The sequence below is a fragment of the Hetaerina americana genome, unplaced genomic scaffold (assembly GCF_022747635.1).
Source record: "Hetaerina americana unplaced genomic scaffold, ioHetAmer1.1.p SCAF_21, whole genome shotgun sequence".
NCBI classification, from domain to species: domain Eukaryota; kingdom Metazoa; phylum Arthropoda; class Insecta; order Odonata; family Calopterygidae; genus Hetaerina; species Hetaerina americana.
In genome coordinates, this window is record NW_027286775.1 from 2,938,179 (window position 1) to 2,955,318 (window position 17,140).

The following is a 17,140-nucleotide window of genomic DNA, read 5'->3' on the forward strand; positions in this document are numbered from 1 at the left end:
GGCAAGTGTATCCCTGTCTCACTCTAGGCACAGATGATGAACTCCTATCAAAAACCAATGCTATTCCTATCAGTCCCTGAAACACCAATTTACTTGGATTTGGTTTTCACAAAGCTAAGAAATGGATAAAAAAATGAGAGGTCTGCTTTTTATAAACTGATAAAATTTTACCATACTAATAATTATAACAATAATAACAACATAATTAAATTTTTGAGATAATTACTTTTTGCAAACTACCTTAAACCATTTTATAAGACCGAGAAATTTCCACTATGTTCTAATAAGTATATAAAACTTCTGCAGAGTTACAAAATTAGTCACTTGTAACACTCTGACTCATTCTCTTTAGATATCAAAAAAGCCGGTGTTATTTTTTTTAAAAATAATTTTTTTATGAAGTCAATTCTTCAATAATCACTGGCAACAACAACTCCAAGGATTGAGGGGAGTTATTATAACCATTACACACCCAACTGTAAATAGCGGTAGCCGTTGATGGAGCCTCAAAACAATTCTCCAGCCACAATCAGTCACTAATTTCCCACACAAAGAATTTCAAAATCAAAGGTGAATTGTGATTCATTAATATATGCCCAAAAACCTCTTACCTTAAGGACTAAAAAAAATCTACAGATCAGGCAAACAAAACAATTTTCATTGATCACTCAACATTTCCCCAGAATTGAACTCAGCATATGCATAATTTAAAATAATCCACAAGCTGACTGTTCCATTCACAATCACTGGAATTCAAACAAGAGCCCCACTTCTCCCCCACCTTGACCCTAGATCACCCCTCTCCCACCATCTCTTCTACCCCCCCCCCCCAACACTGGGGCAGCACAGTTCTCCCTTCGAAACTGGAATGAAAGTCACACTCTGTAAACATTGCAGCATACAATATGTATCTTAACAGGCCACATCACTGGAGACTGAGATTAGTTATTCACCTGGATTAAATTACAACAATATTTGATAAATTGATCATATGCTTATTGTCTGCCATTGAAAGTATTCAAAAATGACGAAGCAGATTGTAAAGTGACTAGAAAGAAAAAGGCTTGGAAACCATAGTTTCCATAACTTATTATCACTGCTCCTTTCTTCTCAAGCATTTTCAACTTTACACATTTATGTACAACATTTTCTTGAAAGCCCAATGATTTTAAGTCCTGTACTTACACAGACAACCTATACAAGCCTTTGAGACACTGATATAACATAACAATCTCCATTAACACCATTTTTACCACATTGGAAATGCAGCCAACAAACACCAAGTCCTTCCAAAAAATGGTGACTAAGAGTCTATCACAAAATGCAACCATTATCACCCCAACACCAGAATGAAGACAAATAAGCAAGCTGAAAACAAAATAGACTCAAGTCTTGATGAAGTCTTCACTGGCATAAAATGCATTATTATTGTGGAAACCCACTAGGTGGTTTTCAATCAGCCAGGACAGGGAGAGAGAAAGGTGCTCCATTGTGTCTCTGACAAAATATAAGAAGTAGGCACCCTCTGCTCCCTGCTAACATTAATTAGGGCTATCACCACGACCATCTCTTTCATATATGTGCACCACACACACACATCCACACACACACACGCACGCATCCACACAAACACAGAAACTTTGGCATTCCCTCGTCATCGGTTCCTCCTTTGTCGACTGCCTGCCATGCCGGGCGCTGACCGGGGAGGTACCACTTGTGTCATTGTTTGTGCACTTGTGGTGCTACACTCCCCCCCTCTCTTCCACCCGGTGCAGCCACCTGCCTCCTCCGTCATTTTGTCCAGTTCCACCATAGCCTCCTGGATGGCGTTCTCCAGCTGAGTGTTCATTTTACGACCTCTACCATAGGAGAAAAAGAAGAGAAGGGGATGAGTCCTCAGGGGAGGAAAGGGCAACTCAATGCCAACATTTATGCACTGGAAATTTGACGAGTGCACGAACAAATTCCTTCCGACAACTTCCATCACATGCACACACAATCAGCTAAGCAGGTGATTGATTACTACGATAATGCAATACTAACTCCTTAAAGGCATATCTTTTCAACTGTAGGAGTTACGTTCCTCATACACCCCATGGCTAAATAACCTGCAAGTGGTCAACCACCATGGAGTGTACCATTTTCAGGGGCACCATTACACCGAACCTATGCAGAAAAATTATCTTCTCCTTTTTGTGGCGATCTTGTAATTAATATCTGACTGCTGTACCAAAAGCAAAGGACACACTGCCATCCATATTAAAATTCTGATTACAAATCCACTCACTCTGTCACCCTATTTATGGACAGTAGGAATGAATTTGAATGGCAGAATGAATGGCTCACTCTCTTCCCAGCACTTGTACATACACATCTTATTATGTTCCTGCAGAATTTAAGAGGTCTGTTCAAAAAGTTCCTAAACTTTTTTATTACAAAAAATACTTCACCAACAAATTATTGGTCAGGGTTAAGTACTCTCCTCCCCTATGAATACACTTTTCCCAACAGTGTTTCCACTTTTTGAAATAGTCCTGGAACACTTCTTCCCGAATACCCATAAGCTCCTCCGGCAAATTTTTCTCTATCTCTGGAATGGTGGCAAATCTTTTTCCTTTGAGCAGGGCTTTTCATTTGGGGACCAGGAAAAAGTCACATGGGACCAGGTCAGGTGGGTAGGGCGGGTGGGGAAGCAGCAGCAGTCTTGTTTTTGGCTCAAACTTCACACGAGTTCCGACTAGCGAATGAGTCAAGTTAAAAAAAACCACTCACTGCTCCTGCAAAGTTAGGGCCATTAATGCCTCATTCTCTCTCTTAGGTGTTTCATAACCCGGCTTTAAATGACCTTGTTGATTATTAAATGGTTTTGTTGATTAGTTATGGCTGCAACTTATCAACAAAGTGGTTGAATGTCGTTATTTGGGAAGTTTCCAAGGACACACCTCCAAGTGTGTTAAAAAATAACCACCGGGAGGCATGCTATTCAAAAATTCAGGAAATTTTTGAACGAACTTAATATGCAAAAACAAATAATTTAAAAATAGAAGAGTATAATTTTTTGGTGCGGTCTATGGTGAATTTTCCTCAGGTTTTCTCAAAATAGTCTAGTAATAGCACACAGTAGTGTCCTCATCCAAATGAGTCCAAATCCACATGAAACATTCCTGAAATGAATGCTCAGCCTTGAATATCTTACGCGTCACATTTTTATGATGGTTCTGTTCAAAATAATGGCATACCATGCTGAGAATGGTTTCATTACAGTGCATATTGTGCCCACAATTTCATTGCTAGCACTCTCCCCATTCAAAGTGAGTTTTGCTTTCACTTTTCAACCACCTATCTTATAATTAACGACAAACATTTCATTTTTCTTTTGTTATTCCTCAAATGAGCAATAATTTGCATCATTACTCAAACAAATTCCAAAGAAACTGCGGGAGATGCTGCAACAGTAACTTTTAACGGAGTCATCTGCTAATATGCATTTCAATGCTACAATTTCAGAGTACAAAAATCATTTGCCTTGAACAGGATTCGAACCCGGATCCCGCAATGTCCGATCGAATGCTTTAGCCAGTTAAGCTATCGAGGCATCCTCTTCAACTCTGAAATTTTGGGGCTTTTAATCCCCGTCAAGGCAAATGATTTTTACACTCTGAAACTGTTGCATTGAAATCACTCGAAGAGTTGGAGCAGATGACTCCAAATTCGTCATCAGTGATAACTGGACATATTATGTGTATTGTCATCAATGATGTATACATTTGTACATAGCCATCAGTGATGACTGGTCATTCATTTAGTGATTTTCTCCCTGTGGGACCTATTTTTACAGCAGGATACAGGATCTGCCCCAAAAATAAGTAAAGTGAGGGCCATCATCTTTTTTGATTCAAAAGGGGTTTTTCACAAAATGAGTTTATGCCTTAGGTAGAAAGAGTGAACAGTGAGTTTTACGTGGAGGTCCTCTGAAGGCTGCGGAAAAGAGTGCATCACATCAGGAAAGAGATCTTTGCTAGCTGCACCACGGCAATGCACCCTTCCTAGTGAAGTGAGTCCCTGGACAAGCACAAAGCGGCAATGCTGCTTAGACTACTACTGAAAATATTTGTTGGTCACAGAGTATAATATATTATTAAATCCAACCTGAGATTATACCTCTACATGTGATGCAAAGTTGTGGTTTTTGCCAATGCAGCCCACAAGGCATTATTTACCGTGGAAAGCTCTATCCATTGGTATCTAGACCAATGGACGGTCAATTGCCAATCAATGAGCCTGAACAGCTGCCTAAAATCATATCTTGTGAGCTGTTATTATTTACACTGGCCACACAAGAGAAGCCATTGATCAATTTCCTTCTTACTAACAACTTCAGCTACACTAGATTTACTGCGTATATAAACCCAACGCAATAAACCACCCCCACCCCTCATTTAATTATATCTGAACTCTCCCATGCATTACTTCCATGTGCTTGTGCACCACAAAGTTTCATTTATGAGCAAGATATCAAACAGACAAATGGATACTATGGCAAGCAGAAGGTAGGTCATGCCACAGAATCTAAATGCAAGCACATCTACATTTCACATGCAATGAACTTTCCTCAATAGATGCACACACATACTACACATCTTAAAATTTTGTACCACACTATATTTAACTTTCCTTATTCCTTCCAAGGTCATGCCGAACAAATTCAAGAGAGACGCTCACAGAAGTGGGGGAGGTGCAATGAGCAATCTTCTCATAAGCAAAGGATCAACCATACAATCAGCATATACAATGTGGCACCAAGGACATTTTCTACGTACTTACAGGATTGGACTTGGGCAAATGGATTAGACAACAGTGACAACAAGAGAGAAATACCGTTGACAACATAACTGTAATAGTTATTCTCCTGCTGTGCTCAGACAAAATTCCATGTAATGAGGAATTTTGCCTCTGAGTACAACAGGAAAAGATACAAATTGATATTTTTAAACGTCTCCACACTTACAGACATATTCCTTCAGTTTTTCATGATTGGTAACACTCCCTTGTGCCGCTCATTGTGTATTGCGTATACATGCAGATGAAGCAGAAGCCATTTCTGAAATGAGAGAGAGTTGGTTTGCTCTCATCCCACGTGCCTTGGAATTTCTCTCTCATTCTCTAATACCCAAAATCTGAAGAATATGGTATACTGCGGTACCCACCCCCAAGGTAAAGTAAACAGCAGAGCGTGGAATCTCTTGAAATAGACTTACATGGGAAAGGTCTCAAGTTTAGGAAAGCCCCCTCCAACCAACAACAGCTCACAGTAATTGCAGCCCAATGCTAGTGATTTCTACTCGGGACTTAAATGTTACAAAAGAAGGAAGGAATGAGCTTTCTGGTTCTGGCACTTGCATCACGTGGCCTATAGTTTTCACAGCCATCCTACAGACTCCTGTGGGTCTGAAGAACAACCCTTGTTTCACAGATATATGAATCTGGTAGGTTATGAACGTGCCAATACTAACCCTAAAACTTAAACTCAATATTTTAAGTTATTAGCTATTTTATACATTTTTTTCAATCACATTCTTCTCTGGAGTTTCTCTGATGATTCCTTCCAAAAATAGACAATAATCCATCCATTAAGCTCCAAGTCATTATTTAAGTCGAGGTATCAAGTTGGTCATATTCGAGGGATTTGCAACCGTGTATAAATTCAGCTGCCCACTCTTTAACGGTTGATATTGAAGGAGCAGAGTCCCTGCACACCTTTGTTAACTATGGATGAATTTCCTAATGGGTTAATCCATCCAAAATGAAGAATTTTATGACCACAAGAAATTCATGTTTTTCTATTTAAATGAAAAGTATGAAAGATATCTACTGGAACGCGTAAACAAACTACTAGAGGGAATAAGTTGAAACTTGTCTTAAGAACTAATTACATGAGCACCCATGCAGGAATCATAATTATTTGCTGATTGGAACGCCTGCTCTGTATCAGGTCGAAGACTTTTCACCTTACCCTCGCATGTACCCTTGGTATTCCTCCCAGGATCCACTCTCCCCTTCTGTGACTCCAACCAGCCCATCTGCGTCAAGGCGTATCCAGTCCAGCTACTTCTTTTTGCCATAGAGTTCTCCATTGAGTCCTCCCTCTTCTACATACTGCTTCTTTTCTCACTAAGCATGTTCATTTCATCATCTTCAGCATTCACCATGCTTCCAAGACATCTATTCTACACCCTGTCCACTCTTTCAATGTGCCATGCCTCTGATCCATGGAGTGCCTCGCTCCATACAAACATGCTCACTAACTGCCACCCGGTTTGCAACCTCAGGTTCTGTAAGCACTTAGTAGATGTCACTTATTCACTAACGCCTTCTTAGTGTGAGCTATTCTTCACTTAATGTCAGCCAAAATTTTCCCATTCCAGGTTATACTGCTATCCAGGTAGATGAAGGATTCCACTTGCTCTAGTTTCTCTCCTCGAATTGTTTACATCTGCCTTCACCTTGCTTCTCTCTTCCACACATGAGGATTTCACTGTTCTTCTGGTCAATGCTCATATTATATTCTCCAAGTACTCAGTCCATAGCATTCAGAGTTGCCTGCACATCATCTCAAGCTTTTGCAAATACTGTGATGTCATCTGCAAACCAGAGAATGCTAACGTCTTTGTCATCTACCTTGACTCCTTTGATGTCTACTAGTTGGGCTTATTTTATTGCCTCTTCTAGATATACACGTATGCTTCATAGTCCTGGCATGAGGTTGCATCCTTGCCTGACTCATTTGTTTCAAATGGCTTCAGTTTTTCATTTACATGGTTGTAACCCAATGTTTATGGAGGTGATTCACTCCAAACACTTCTAGTATCTTGGACATCCACATCCATCCAACAATGGCCTTCTCCCTGCGACATATTAAGGCTTTCTTAAGTCAATGTCACCAGCAGGAAAATTACGCATCATTAATTAATGCAGTAATGACACTCTACCCTAAGGGAATCAGTCATCAATATTGTGGTAGTTTCGCATGCACCCGGATGAGTACATGTGCAGGGCTCGCTGAAAAACCAGCCCAAATTCTCCCCTCTCAGTTTACTGCAACAGCAAGACCTCGCAGGAATTTTACCATTTGTAAAGACAGATTCACTGATTTGCTTTAGTATAAACAACCATTTGGCCATTAGTACCATATTTCTTAGCCCATAAGATGCACTTCTATTGCTTGTAAATGCGCCCTAAAATCAGCCTGTGTCTTTTAAGCGGCCGGGGGTATAACTTAAGACCTATTAGCACAAGCAGATTCACTGGAAAAATACTCACTATTTAGTATTTCCCCACATCAGGGATATAAAATGGTTGCCTTTGCAATGGAATTTGATAATATCATTGTTTTGTCTCAGTAGTAAGCAACAGAGTTTTAATATTTTGTAGGAAGAACTTTCTAAAAAATTCCCAAATAAATGGTAAATGTATACACTGTAGAGTATTTTGTTTCATCTCATGTGTGGTGCTGCCGTTCTTCACTTAATATGCATTGGGCTATCATGAGGATGTCAACCATCCCCTAACGCATTGCATCTCTCCCAATAAACTCAATGAGTCCGCAGGCACTCAACCTTAAGTAGTATGAGAGTGTTTTAAAGGCATACCTGTAGAAAATGGTTGCCTTCAATACAGATTTTGACATTATCAAAAAAATTCCAGAAATTAAGTTTCGCGTAAAATGTTAAAATATTATTAAACTCATGGGATCTTACGAGAGAAGGTCACTTTACACTATTGGAGTAAAATTTGTAGTCTTTAATCATGCTTCAGAACATGGAAACAGGGCAGCTGAAAGCATTTTGGCCAACTTCTATGGTGGACCTTGGAAGACAGTACAAGAATAGAGGGAACAGAAAATGGACTTAATAAATTCAGATATAAATTAAAAAATGTACATTCATGTGATTCTAAATGTCCAAAGATTGTCCCATAAACTGCCAATTGAATACAAAGGAATGGTAATAAGATGCTGACTCATGATGCCATACCGATAGGAAGAATGAAACAGACTAGTCTCAAGGGTTCTGCATTTTTGTTGCTGAAATAATGGCACACTTTTGAACAAATGTAAAAAAGATAACCCATAATGTACAAGCAATACTACTATCAAAATGCTGAAATTTAAAATTGAATATTTTTCTGGGAGTGATTGTAACATCATGATACATGTTAAGGAATACATTCAAGTTCAATCAGCAAATACAATCCTGTATTGTACTCTAGCTTTCAACAAAGGAAATGAAATTATTTGTTGACACATGCTGCAATTATTTAAAAGTGTGAGGTCAGAAATGTACACCAAAAACATATTTCACTAATTAGAGATCTAAATATTTTGAATTAATTTCATTGCTTTCTCTGAACACTGATTCAAAGATTGCTTTTCTGAAAAAGTAACAAGTTATGAAGATCTAAGTTGAGCATTAAAATAATGCACTATAATTTCAGCAGGCATGCCAAGAATTAGGGAATGGGGAACACATTCATCATATCAGCATTACATGGCTACCATCGCTCAGAACCCTCTTTGGCTACACCAAACTATTGCAGTACAGGTGTCAGCCAGCCACAGAATGCCAACATGGTGAATATTTTCATTGCCCCCAATTCTCAACAATTTCCCCTAATGCAATAATTTCAAAGGGTAAAAATCATTCGCCTTGACTGGGATTCGAACCCGGATCCCTCAATGTCCAGCCGAGTGCTTTAGCCAGTTAAGCTATCGAGGCATCCTCTTAAACTCTGAAATTTTGGGGCTTTTTAAAGGAACAAGATATTATGATGAAATACTGTGCATACAATGTCACAGGCATTCGCAGTTCTGTGTGACGCACCACAATCCACGAGGTTAAAGACAACTCTAAACACTCAGACTGTTTATACCTCAGACAAATTCCAAAGAAACTGCAGGAGATGCCACAAAGTTAAAGACTCCATTTAAAGTTATTGTTGCGGCATCTCCTGCAGTTTCTTTGTAATTTCCCCTTCTGCATGCAGGCTTTTGAAGATAAGAGTAGCAGCTCATCATCACTCCATGGCAAATGGCAATACATGTAAAAATTAATGTGATGTAACTCTTAATTAATCCTACAATCTGAACTTGCAACATCCTACAATGACCCTTACTGAAAAACGAACATTCCCTGAAAGTTCCTGAAAATGAACACTAGTTGCCCAAGCATCTATTTTTATTCTTTACAGCATTTCAATGCCAAGAGAGTCAATCACTGCTTGGTTAAGCAAAGCCCTCAAAATGTCAAGGCTTGCCACTCTGAAATGTATGCTTTGAATGAGACGCTATCCTTCAGCAAGCAAATAGCACCATTCTAAAATACAACCAATGCTGTGCATGGAAAATATGCTGTCATGTAGCATTAATGCATATGAATATGTACCTCTGAAGTCAACTGAAACTGACCCAAGGACAAAGGCTCATATTCAGTTAGCATCTGAAACCGGGGCCACTAAATTCTTTGGGGAGGTTCACTCACTTCCTGTACTTTTTCCTTGCTCTGTGATGAGCTTCCAAGCCTTCAGAGAGGGTTTTCAGTTTCTCGGCCTCCACCTGCACGACAGATTGGTTGCCAAACCAGCGGACCCACAATTTGGGCCCCTCTGTCACCCGCCCCTCTGCCACGCCCGATTCTTCCATGGACACAAGCTTCCCTGGCCAAGAGGGACACCCGCGCACCTGGCCCCACACAAGGTCCCCCACGGCAAACACACGAGGCGGTGACTCCTTCTCTTCCTCCTCCCCTGCTGCTCCTGCTCCTCCTGCGCCACCACCACACTCTGAGTGCGCCAACACACACACAGAGCAACATAAATTTCACTGCTCAAATATATATATATATATATATATATATATATATATATATATATATATATATATATATATATATATATATATATACACACACACACACACACTTATATGCATGTATGCACAGTCAAGCACTCAAATTTAGATATGTAAATGTCCTCATGGCCATGCATGAAGGGCAATAATAATTGTTGTGCAAGATTGGTAAGAAGAGCTCATGGAATACCACTCCAATTCAAGGAGAAGCCAATGCTGATGAGCCACAGCAGCATTTGGCAGGGATAATGCAAGAGGCCACCACCAGAGAATCAAGCAGGAAAGTGTGTGTCTGTGCATGTCTATGTATACACACACACACATACATATTTATATATGTACACATCTATAAAAAAAATGCAGTTCTTACATGGATCTGTCCTTACCATTTGCACCACAAACTGTAAATGTGCAAGTGTAGGAATGTATGCATGAATGGAAGTGTGTTTTTCAACCTGAAGGATTGGAATCACTTGGTTCCAATTCACTCTGCCCTTCAACATTTAAAGTTTGAAACCTGTCTAAGCTGTTGCCAACCTGCCTTCTTACGTGGTCACCCAACATCAACTTAAACACTTGGCTTCTGCAAGTGTGCCTGTATCTGGGTTTGAATTGATCACATTTTATCAATCCTCACCCCTCCTCCACCCATGATTCCCACCCTCCTCCAAAGCTTCCAGACTCAATTCGCAAATTGGTAGAATGACTCAATTTGAAGTTGAAGAATTTAATTTAGTGAATTTGAATGCCACCTACATCCAATACCATACAGCATATTTCTAATTCCATCCACGTTTCACGATGAATATTCTCCTTAATCTACTTTGGTTTTGATTGTCTATCACGGCAGAGGCATTTGCAGATAGCTTTGCTGAATGAGAAGTACACATTTATGCATTACGTGCAATAAGTTAAGTACAAATCAAATAATGTACAAACTGCTTGAATTTTACCACCACTTATTAAAAGAAGGTAAGGGAAAGCAATCATTTGCACAAATTTTTCCATAAGACCATCAAAATATAGAAAATTCAAAATTCAGTCACTTGGGAATATGAAGTACACAGCCATCAAAATAGAAAAAATAATTTTGGCATGTTTTCTTACTGTCCTTTTCACGCATAAATTTCACAAAATGAATATTAAATTGCATAGATTGTGTTTGCCAACCGAGGACAGATTATGAATCTGATCTGGTCTATTGATCATATTCACTTACTGAATTTTAATTGCATAAAAATATTCCAAAAGGAAGTAAATAACTGATGGTTTGGATCAGTGATCGGTTGCAATTTAATGATTGTGCTAAACAGCAAGGTTCTAGGGCAATATAGCAAGGGCACTCAAATGAACTATTTATGCTTAAGGGCAGTGCCAGTGGCAGCTGTAAAAAGAAATCAACATTAAATCTCTCAATGTTCTGAGCAGCCATCACTTGGTGGTGATGGTAATCCATTGTTTAACTGGAAGAAAAAGAACAAATATGTCCACTCTTAGCAAAGCAAAACATGATTTACATGCTTTCCTTGCCATGCAAGTCGTGAACTGTTCATTGGACAGAGTCAACTAAGTTGGGTGGAAACTGAATGACAGGTTTCAATAATTCCAAATATCATGCAGAAGCTTTGACATGGCCTCAAAAGATCAATGGATTACTATTATAGCAATACATACTTCAAAAGGAGAGACAATGTTAAAACAAAGGTTTGCAAAAGATTTCCAAAAAGTTTATGTACTGTGTTAACAAATTGGTATTAGCTACTTTTAAGATTTGATTGGGTCAAAATGTTTTTAAACAATTTTTGACCCAACTTAATCAAGCACTTCATTTCATGAGATTCTCTTTACTGATTAAATTCCTTTTTCAATAGAACTTACATATTTTTATTGTTTAATTTTCAATTTGCTTCAAGTTGATACCATATTTTCTAGCTTTTCTAAGGGTCATTTGCAATAACTGAAGATTATTTACATGAATATGAAAGTAAAAATTGGGCTTACAATAATGTTGTCTATTATGTGAACATCAACTTCATTGGCAATAACTATGAAAGCTCCATTATCTCAATAGTTTCAGCCTCAACTTTGTGGAAGTTCACTTTAATAAATGAAAAAGAAAAACTTAAAGTGGTGGATTGGAACAAAGTTTTTCTTTTTCATTTATTATGAAAGCTCCATTTGATGCAGATTTGAATAAAGGCTGATGATTCGATTTAAGATTTTATTCAATGGAAAACAAGTGATTCACAAGTCCCCCCATCAACCTCCTCCCTGCCCTCTGTCTCCTGCTTCAGTTATTCATTTCATTCCTACTCTTCCCTCTCAGTAGGTGCTGTTGCACCTACCAACCTTCAAAAGGATGCAGAGGGGCCCTCTTTTTACTTTTATTTGTTGTCTATTTTAAGTGAATATCTAATAACTTTTTTATCATGCTTGTGAGTTCTTCCACCTACTTTCTCTTTTCCTCTCTAATACACAACATATTTTCTTTCAAGTGTGTCACACCAGGCACAATGAACAAAAAAGGAAACGCACAAAAGAAATGTTTTCAGTGGTTCCAGCCCCTTTCATCAATGATAGAAGTGATCACTGTTGAACTCACCACTTAGGATATAGCCCAGAGGCACTGAGGGGGCATTCAAACCATTTCGTGGAGTTATAGACCCATTGACCACAAATAGCCACCATCGAAATACCCCACCTTCCTAAACTAATTCTCCCCAAGGACATCAGACTTCTTCACCAGAAAAACCACTGAAACGCCAAAGAAAAAATATTGCTGTCTTTAATGGCCTTTCAATGCAGACTGGAGTGTAGTCATGTATTTATGGGACATAATCATTGAGAAACAAAGACAACACATAAAAAGGAAACCTACGAAGCATGTTTTAGATGGTTTTGTCACCCTTGTCAAGAGAAAAGGAGTCTCTTTTAATTACTGATAATATACTGAATGCTAAACATTTGGCATTCTGTTTGAGTGTCCATTTTATGTTAGAGTGATGTTTTTTTCTCAGTGTTCTCACATTGTATTCTGTCCTCAAGAATATAACCATGCGTAAGTTCTTATGAGCAGAACATGTTGCAAGGGAACAGAAAAAACAAAATGAAGAACTTGAATACATAATTTATTAAGCTTTTAATTAATTTTCCAAAAAAGTTCTAAGTGTGCCCAATGGTAGGGGGCAATGGGATTGTTATGCCTTGGGTTCCCCATGTCAGGGTAGACCTGTCATCTGGTGGTTTGTGGAGGGGAGGGGCAAGAAAGGACATGTTGACAAAATGGGACTGAAGAGTACGAATTAGGGAACCAATGAGACATGCAGCTGATGAAACAGAATTATGTTTTTAAGTCAATATGGCAGCAATGAGTGTTTGAGGTCATTTTTATTAAGCAGTCATATGTTCAGTGAAAGGACCCTAACATTTGTAGATGCATTTTAATTTCTTTGACAAGGCAGTCAGTTTCCTCCTTTTTGTGACAAGTGCATTCATAGTAGTGCCAATGCCAACAGCAGGTGTGGTGTGTTGGTGTGTGTGCGTGCTGGTGCATCTATCCAATCAGAGTCTGGACGTGACTTTGTTTGCCAGTCAGCACGGACGCCAGGACGGAGGGGAGCAGAAGCTCTTCCTTTGCAGTGGCAATATTTCAGTCATTTTGGTATTTATGGTATTTGTTTTACCCTGTTGCTTTTTGTTACAGCAAAAGACAATGGGCCATCTTGAATGGCACGTCAGTCAGGAGGCAATAAAAAACCCCACTAGACTATTTGCTAATGTTGATTTGAAGTGACCATGGCAACAAAGTAACCGAATACCGAACACTGGATAATGTGCAGGTTAAAACATTTGCCTGAAGATCAGGGATGGAGTATTGAACAATGTCAATTCTACAGGTCATCATCCTAAATTGTGAATGTATTGCATCAATTATTCTAAATACATTTCCTGATTATGTTCTGAGGTTTTGGTTGTCCCTTCCCTTGGCATGGTGGAAGGACTTGTGCTTCCCAGAGTCATTAAGCTTTGCCAAATGTTCATTTGTGATCAGGCTCTCAAAATATGAGCATAAGAGGACCTGGCAGTTGACTTAAGGGTTGAGAGTTCTGAATCGAACACTGTTATGAGTCCCAGTGCCAATCCAGAGGTGCATTCTTCTTCACTGAAGATGTGGCCAAAGGTGAATCCCAAAATATGAATTATGAAGCAAAATATGAAAGTATTATTCAATCAGATTAATTCATGAAATGTGATCATCAAATCATTGTGAAACCTTTCACTGATAAGTGGAATAAATAAACCTAAATCCATACTCTTTAGGGGTATTGAATGGCAGAGAAAGTGGAATTTTACAGAAAATATGGTAAAATCAGTTCAATTGCCACCATGCATCACAAACCTAAGAGTGGGAGAGTGTGTGCACCTCTGGTGGTTTCCTTTAATTTCACCTTTGAGTGCATGCCATTCAAGAGTATCCACCGGGGCAATAAAATGCTCTTCAATGCACATCTGCCAGTGATTCCAAGATCACTGTATCACAATCCTGAAAACGTGAATGTGTGTGTGTGAGTTCAAACTAATACTAATCGCATTCCCTCCTTTTAATCTTTCTTTGTAAAACTCTACTTTGCTCACTGCTTTGTGTCCACTTCAAGATGTGACTTTGGATAATTTATTCAGCATTTCTTAATGCTCATATATTTAATAATTGATAATGCATCTTGCACTTGACTCATACTTCACCAGACTATTCTGCTCAATGCGACGCTACATGTTTTTATAGCGGTCATTGCTATTCAATTTCAATTTTTGCAGACATTCGACTATGCAAACTACATTGTCCTACGTTAATGCTCTCATGGACGCTCTTAGGATTGGTCACAAGCACTTATACTTGATGAAGTTTCTAAGGAAATGAAAATGAATAATGGTTCACTTGGAGAGTGGAAAAAAGTCTAATTTGTTTTCAGGGTGCCGTTAAGTAGCTTTGTTTAGTAGGGTGAGGGTCCACAATATACTGCCAGGTTCTTTGGTAGTAGGTTGGCAGCTGACTGTTTTCTAGTTCTTAAAATTCTAGGACAATTCTTCCACTTCTATTACTTTGAGATACTTAAGAGCAGTTATTGACAATGCTCAGGTAAAAAATGGTGCAAAAATTAATACCGTCAGTATTTCCCTCGTTGCATGGGTAAAAATTCATAAATAGAGGCAGAATGTGTTTTTCAATAAGAGGCTGCAGATATTTCCAGTTTGTCAACAAGGTGAGAGGTTTACGTAAATATTCATTGATTTTTGTCTTCTCTGTGTTGCAAATCCGTGGATGTGAGGGAGTAAGAATGGGATAAAGTGTATCAAGGATTTGGAATGACAGCTTTAGTAGTGCAAGTGACATACAGATATTTTTATGGGTATCACGCTGTCAGGGAAAAAGTCCCGTAACAATGAATTTTTGCTCATCAGTTAGGAAAAACTAAAGAATGCATTTTTTTGCAATGGACAGGGCACTGATAAGGACAGCCATTAAAAAATCTAGAGACCGTAACACATTTTCCCTTATTATTATTTGGTTAGTGAGGTTGATGCAGTAAGTTTTAAGTTCCTTGAAATATGTGCTGACTAAAATTTTCATTATTTTCACCAACATTTTAGCAGAAGGAAAACAATAGGTGAGAATATCCTGGTTTCACCAGTGTGCTGATACTACTGATATGAGGTAAGATATGCAGGTCAGCATTCATGTCCCAAAAGAAGCAGTGGAAATAAACCAGAAAGCAGTACCTTAGTCCATTTTAAAATCCATATATCCACCAAGCCACCATTTTATACCAATTAAAAATCACCTAAGGCATGATAATTACACAATGCTATCCTTCTATTCAGTAAAAAAATGATTTTATCCAAACCATCGCAATAATGAACGAATGACTGCGAAGGAAATATTGGTGTTCTTTCCCTTGATGAATAAACTTGCTTGAGCATTTAGAAATTAAAGAATGTCAACACGTAATAAGGAAGGGAGTCAGAGAGGATTGATAAATAGGTGGGCTTACATAAAATTTGCTGCAAAAGGAGTTGCCACTTAATTATTGGCACACCATATTTACATAAATTTGAAAGAAATATCAGATATAACCAATTCAGTGATTTTGCTCGTAACATCATTATATCCATCCATACTTCCAGTTAAGCATGAGGTGCATATTCACAGGATGAAAAGCATTCACAATGACCCATATCTCTCGATTATCTGTTGAATGCTTTGTCCAGATGTGGTATCAGAATGCCATACTCTGAAATTAGCATTTTGTTCTGTATTTATGAAGTGAGCAGTTCTAGGCGTGATGCGATGGAATTAGAACATAATGAAGAAAAGATAGTAACAATTTTCCTGAAGCCTGAAAATGAAGAAATACATGAAAACCTGGTCGTACTATTAAACTATCCGGTGGAAATTCATTACCATCTTTTCTTTATTTTGTTCTGAATTGATTAAATTTTAGACAATACACATCCTCATGATGTAAGTAATTATTACATGGAAATGCATGTAGCCAAATCATATTAGAGATGGGAAGGTCAATTACTATAATAAATTGGATAATGTAATATTCATGATATTCAATATTCAAGGAAAAATGTAAAGATTTACCTCGAATGCCTATAAAAACAATTATAAATGACAAAATTATGAAAATAATATAGATAACTAATTACAGTTACACTGGAGAATACAGAATGTTATAATTACTTAATTAATCATAGTTATGCTGACGAATATTAAATATTATAATTACATCCTATGATATATTAGAAGAAAGGATATAGGATGATAGCTACAGAGCATTTTGAACTGTCAATGACTACCTGCATAAATATTTAATAGTGTCCCTGGAGAAGGTGTGAGGCTTCACCATTTTGTCATTTTCAAGCAAATCAGTCAGAATTTGAGCACAACAAATTACACTTCTGAAGATTTTGGCTCCATACAATAAAAATTTTCTTATTTGCTGAATTTCTAAATGAGGAAAAATGCATACCTAGCCAGTTTCAGCAAAAGATATTAAGTACTGACGTGTGACACGAACCAAGAACTAGAGTGTTTAAATATGCTTAGTGATTATTTCTCCAAAAGCTCATGAAATTTACCAGCACTGGATTGAAAACATTTACTATGCATGGCGCTTCAAAACGATAAAATTAATTAAAATAGGTAACAAATTAGATTGGGAAAATCCA

At 38.1% G+C, this 17,140-nt stretch overlaps 1 protein-coding gene across 2 annotated transcripts in view; it reads right to left on the reverse strand.

Moving 5' to 3' along the window:
- Window positions 1-833: 833 nt before the first annotated feature.
- The window catches only part of LOC139688654 (mucin-4-like), a 188,716-nt gene continuing 172,409 nt past the window's right edge, over window positions 834-17,140 (reverse strand). The window contains exons 7-8 of one of the 2 annotated variants that reach the window (XM_071586220.1): window positions 9,537-9,837; window positions 834-1,859 (exon numbers count right to left, since the gene is read on the reverse strand). In XM_071586220.1, the coding sequence (XP_071442321.1) occupies window positions 1,655-1,859; window positions 9,537-9,837 (506 nt within the window). In that variant the 3' untranslated portion in view covers window positions 834-1,654. Of the gene's footprint in view, window positions 1,860-9,536; window positions 9,838-17,140 lie in introns of those variants that run through there. The other variant, XR_011700775.1, reaches the window with a different exon arrangement.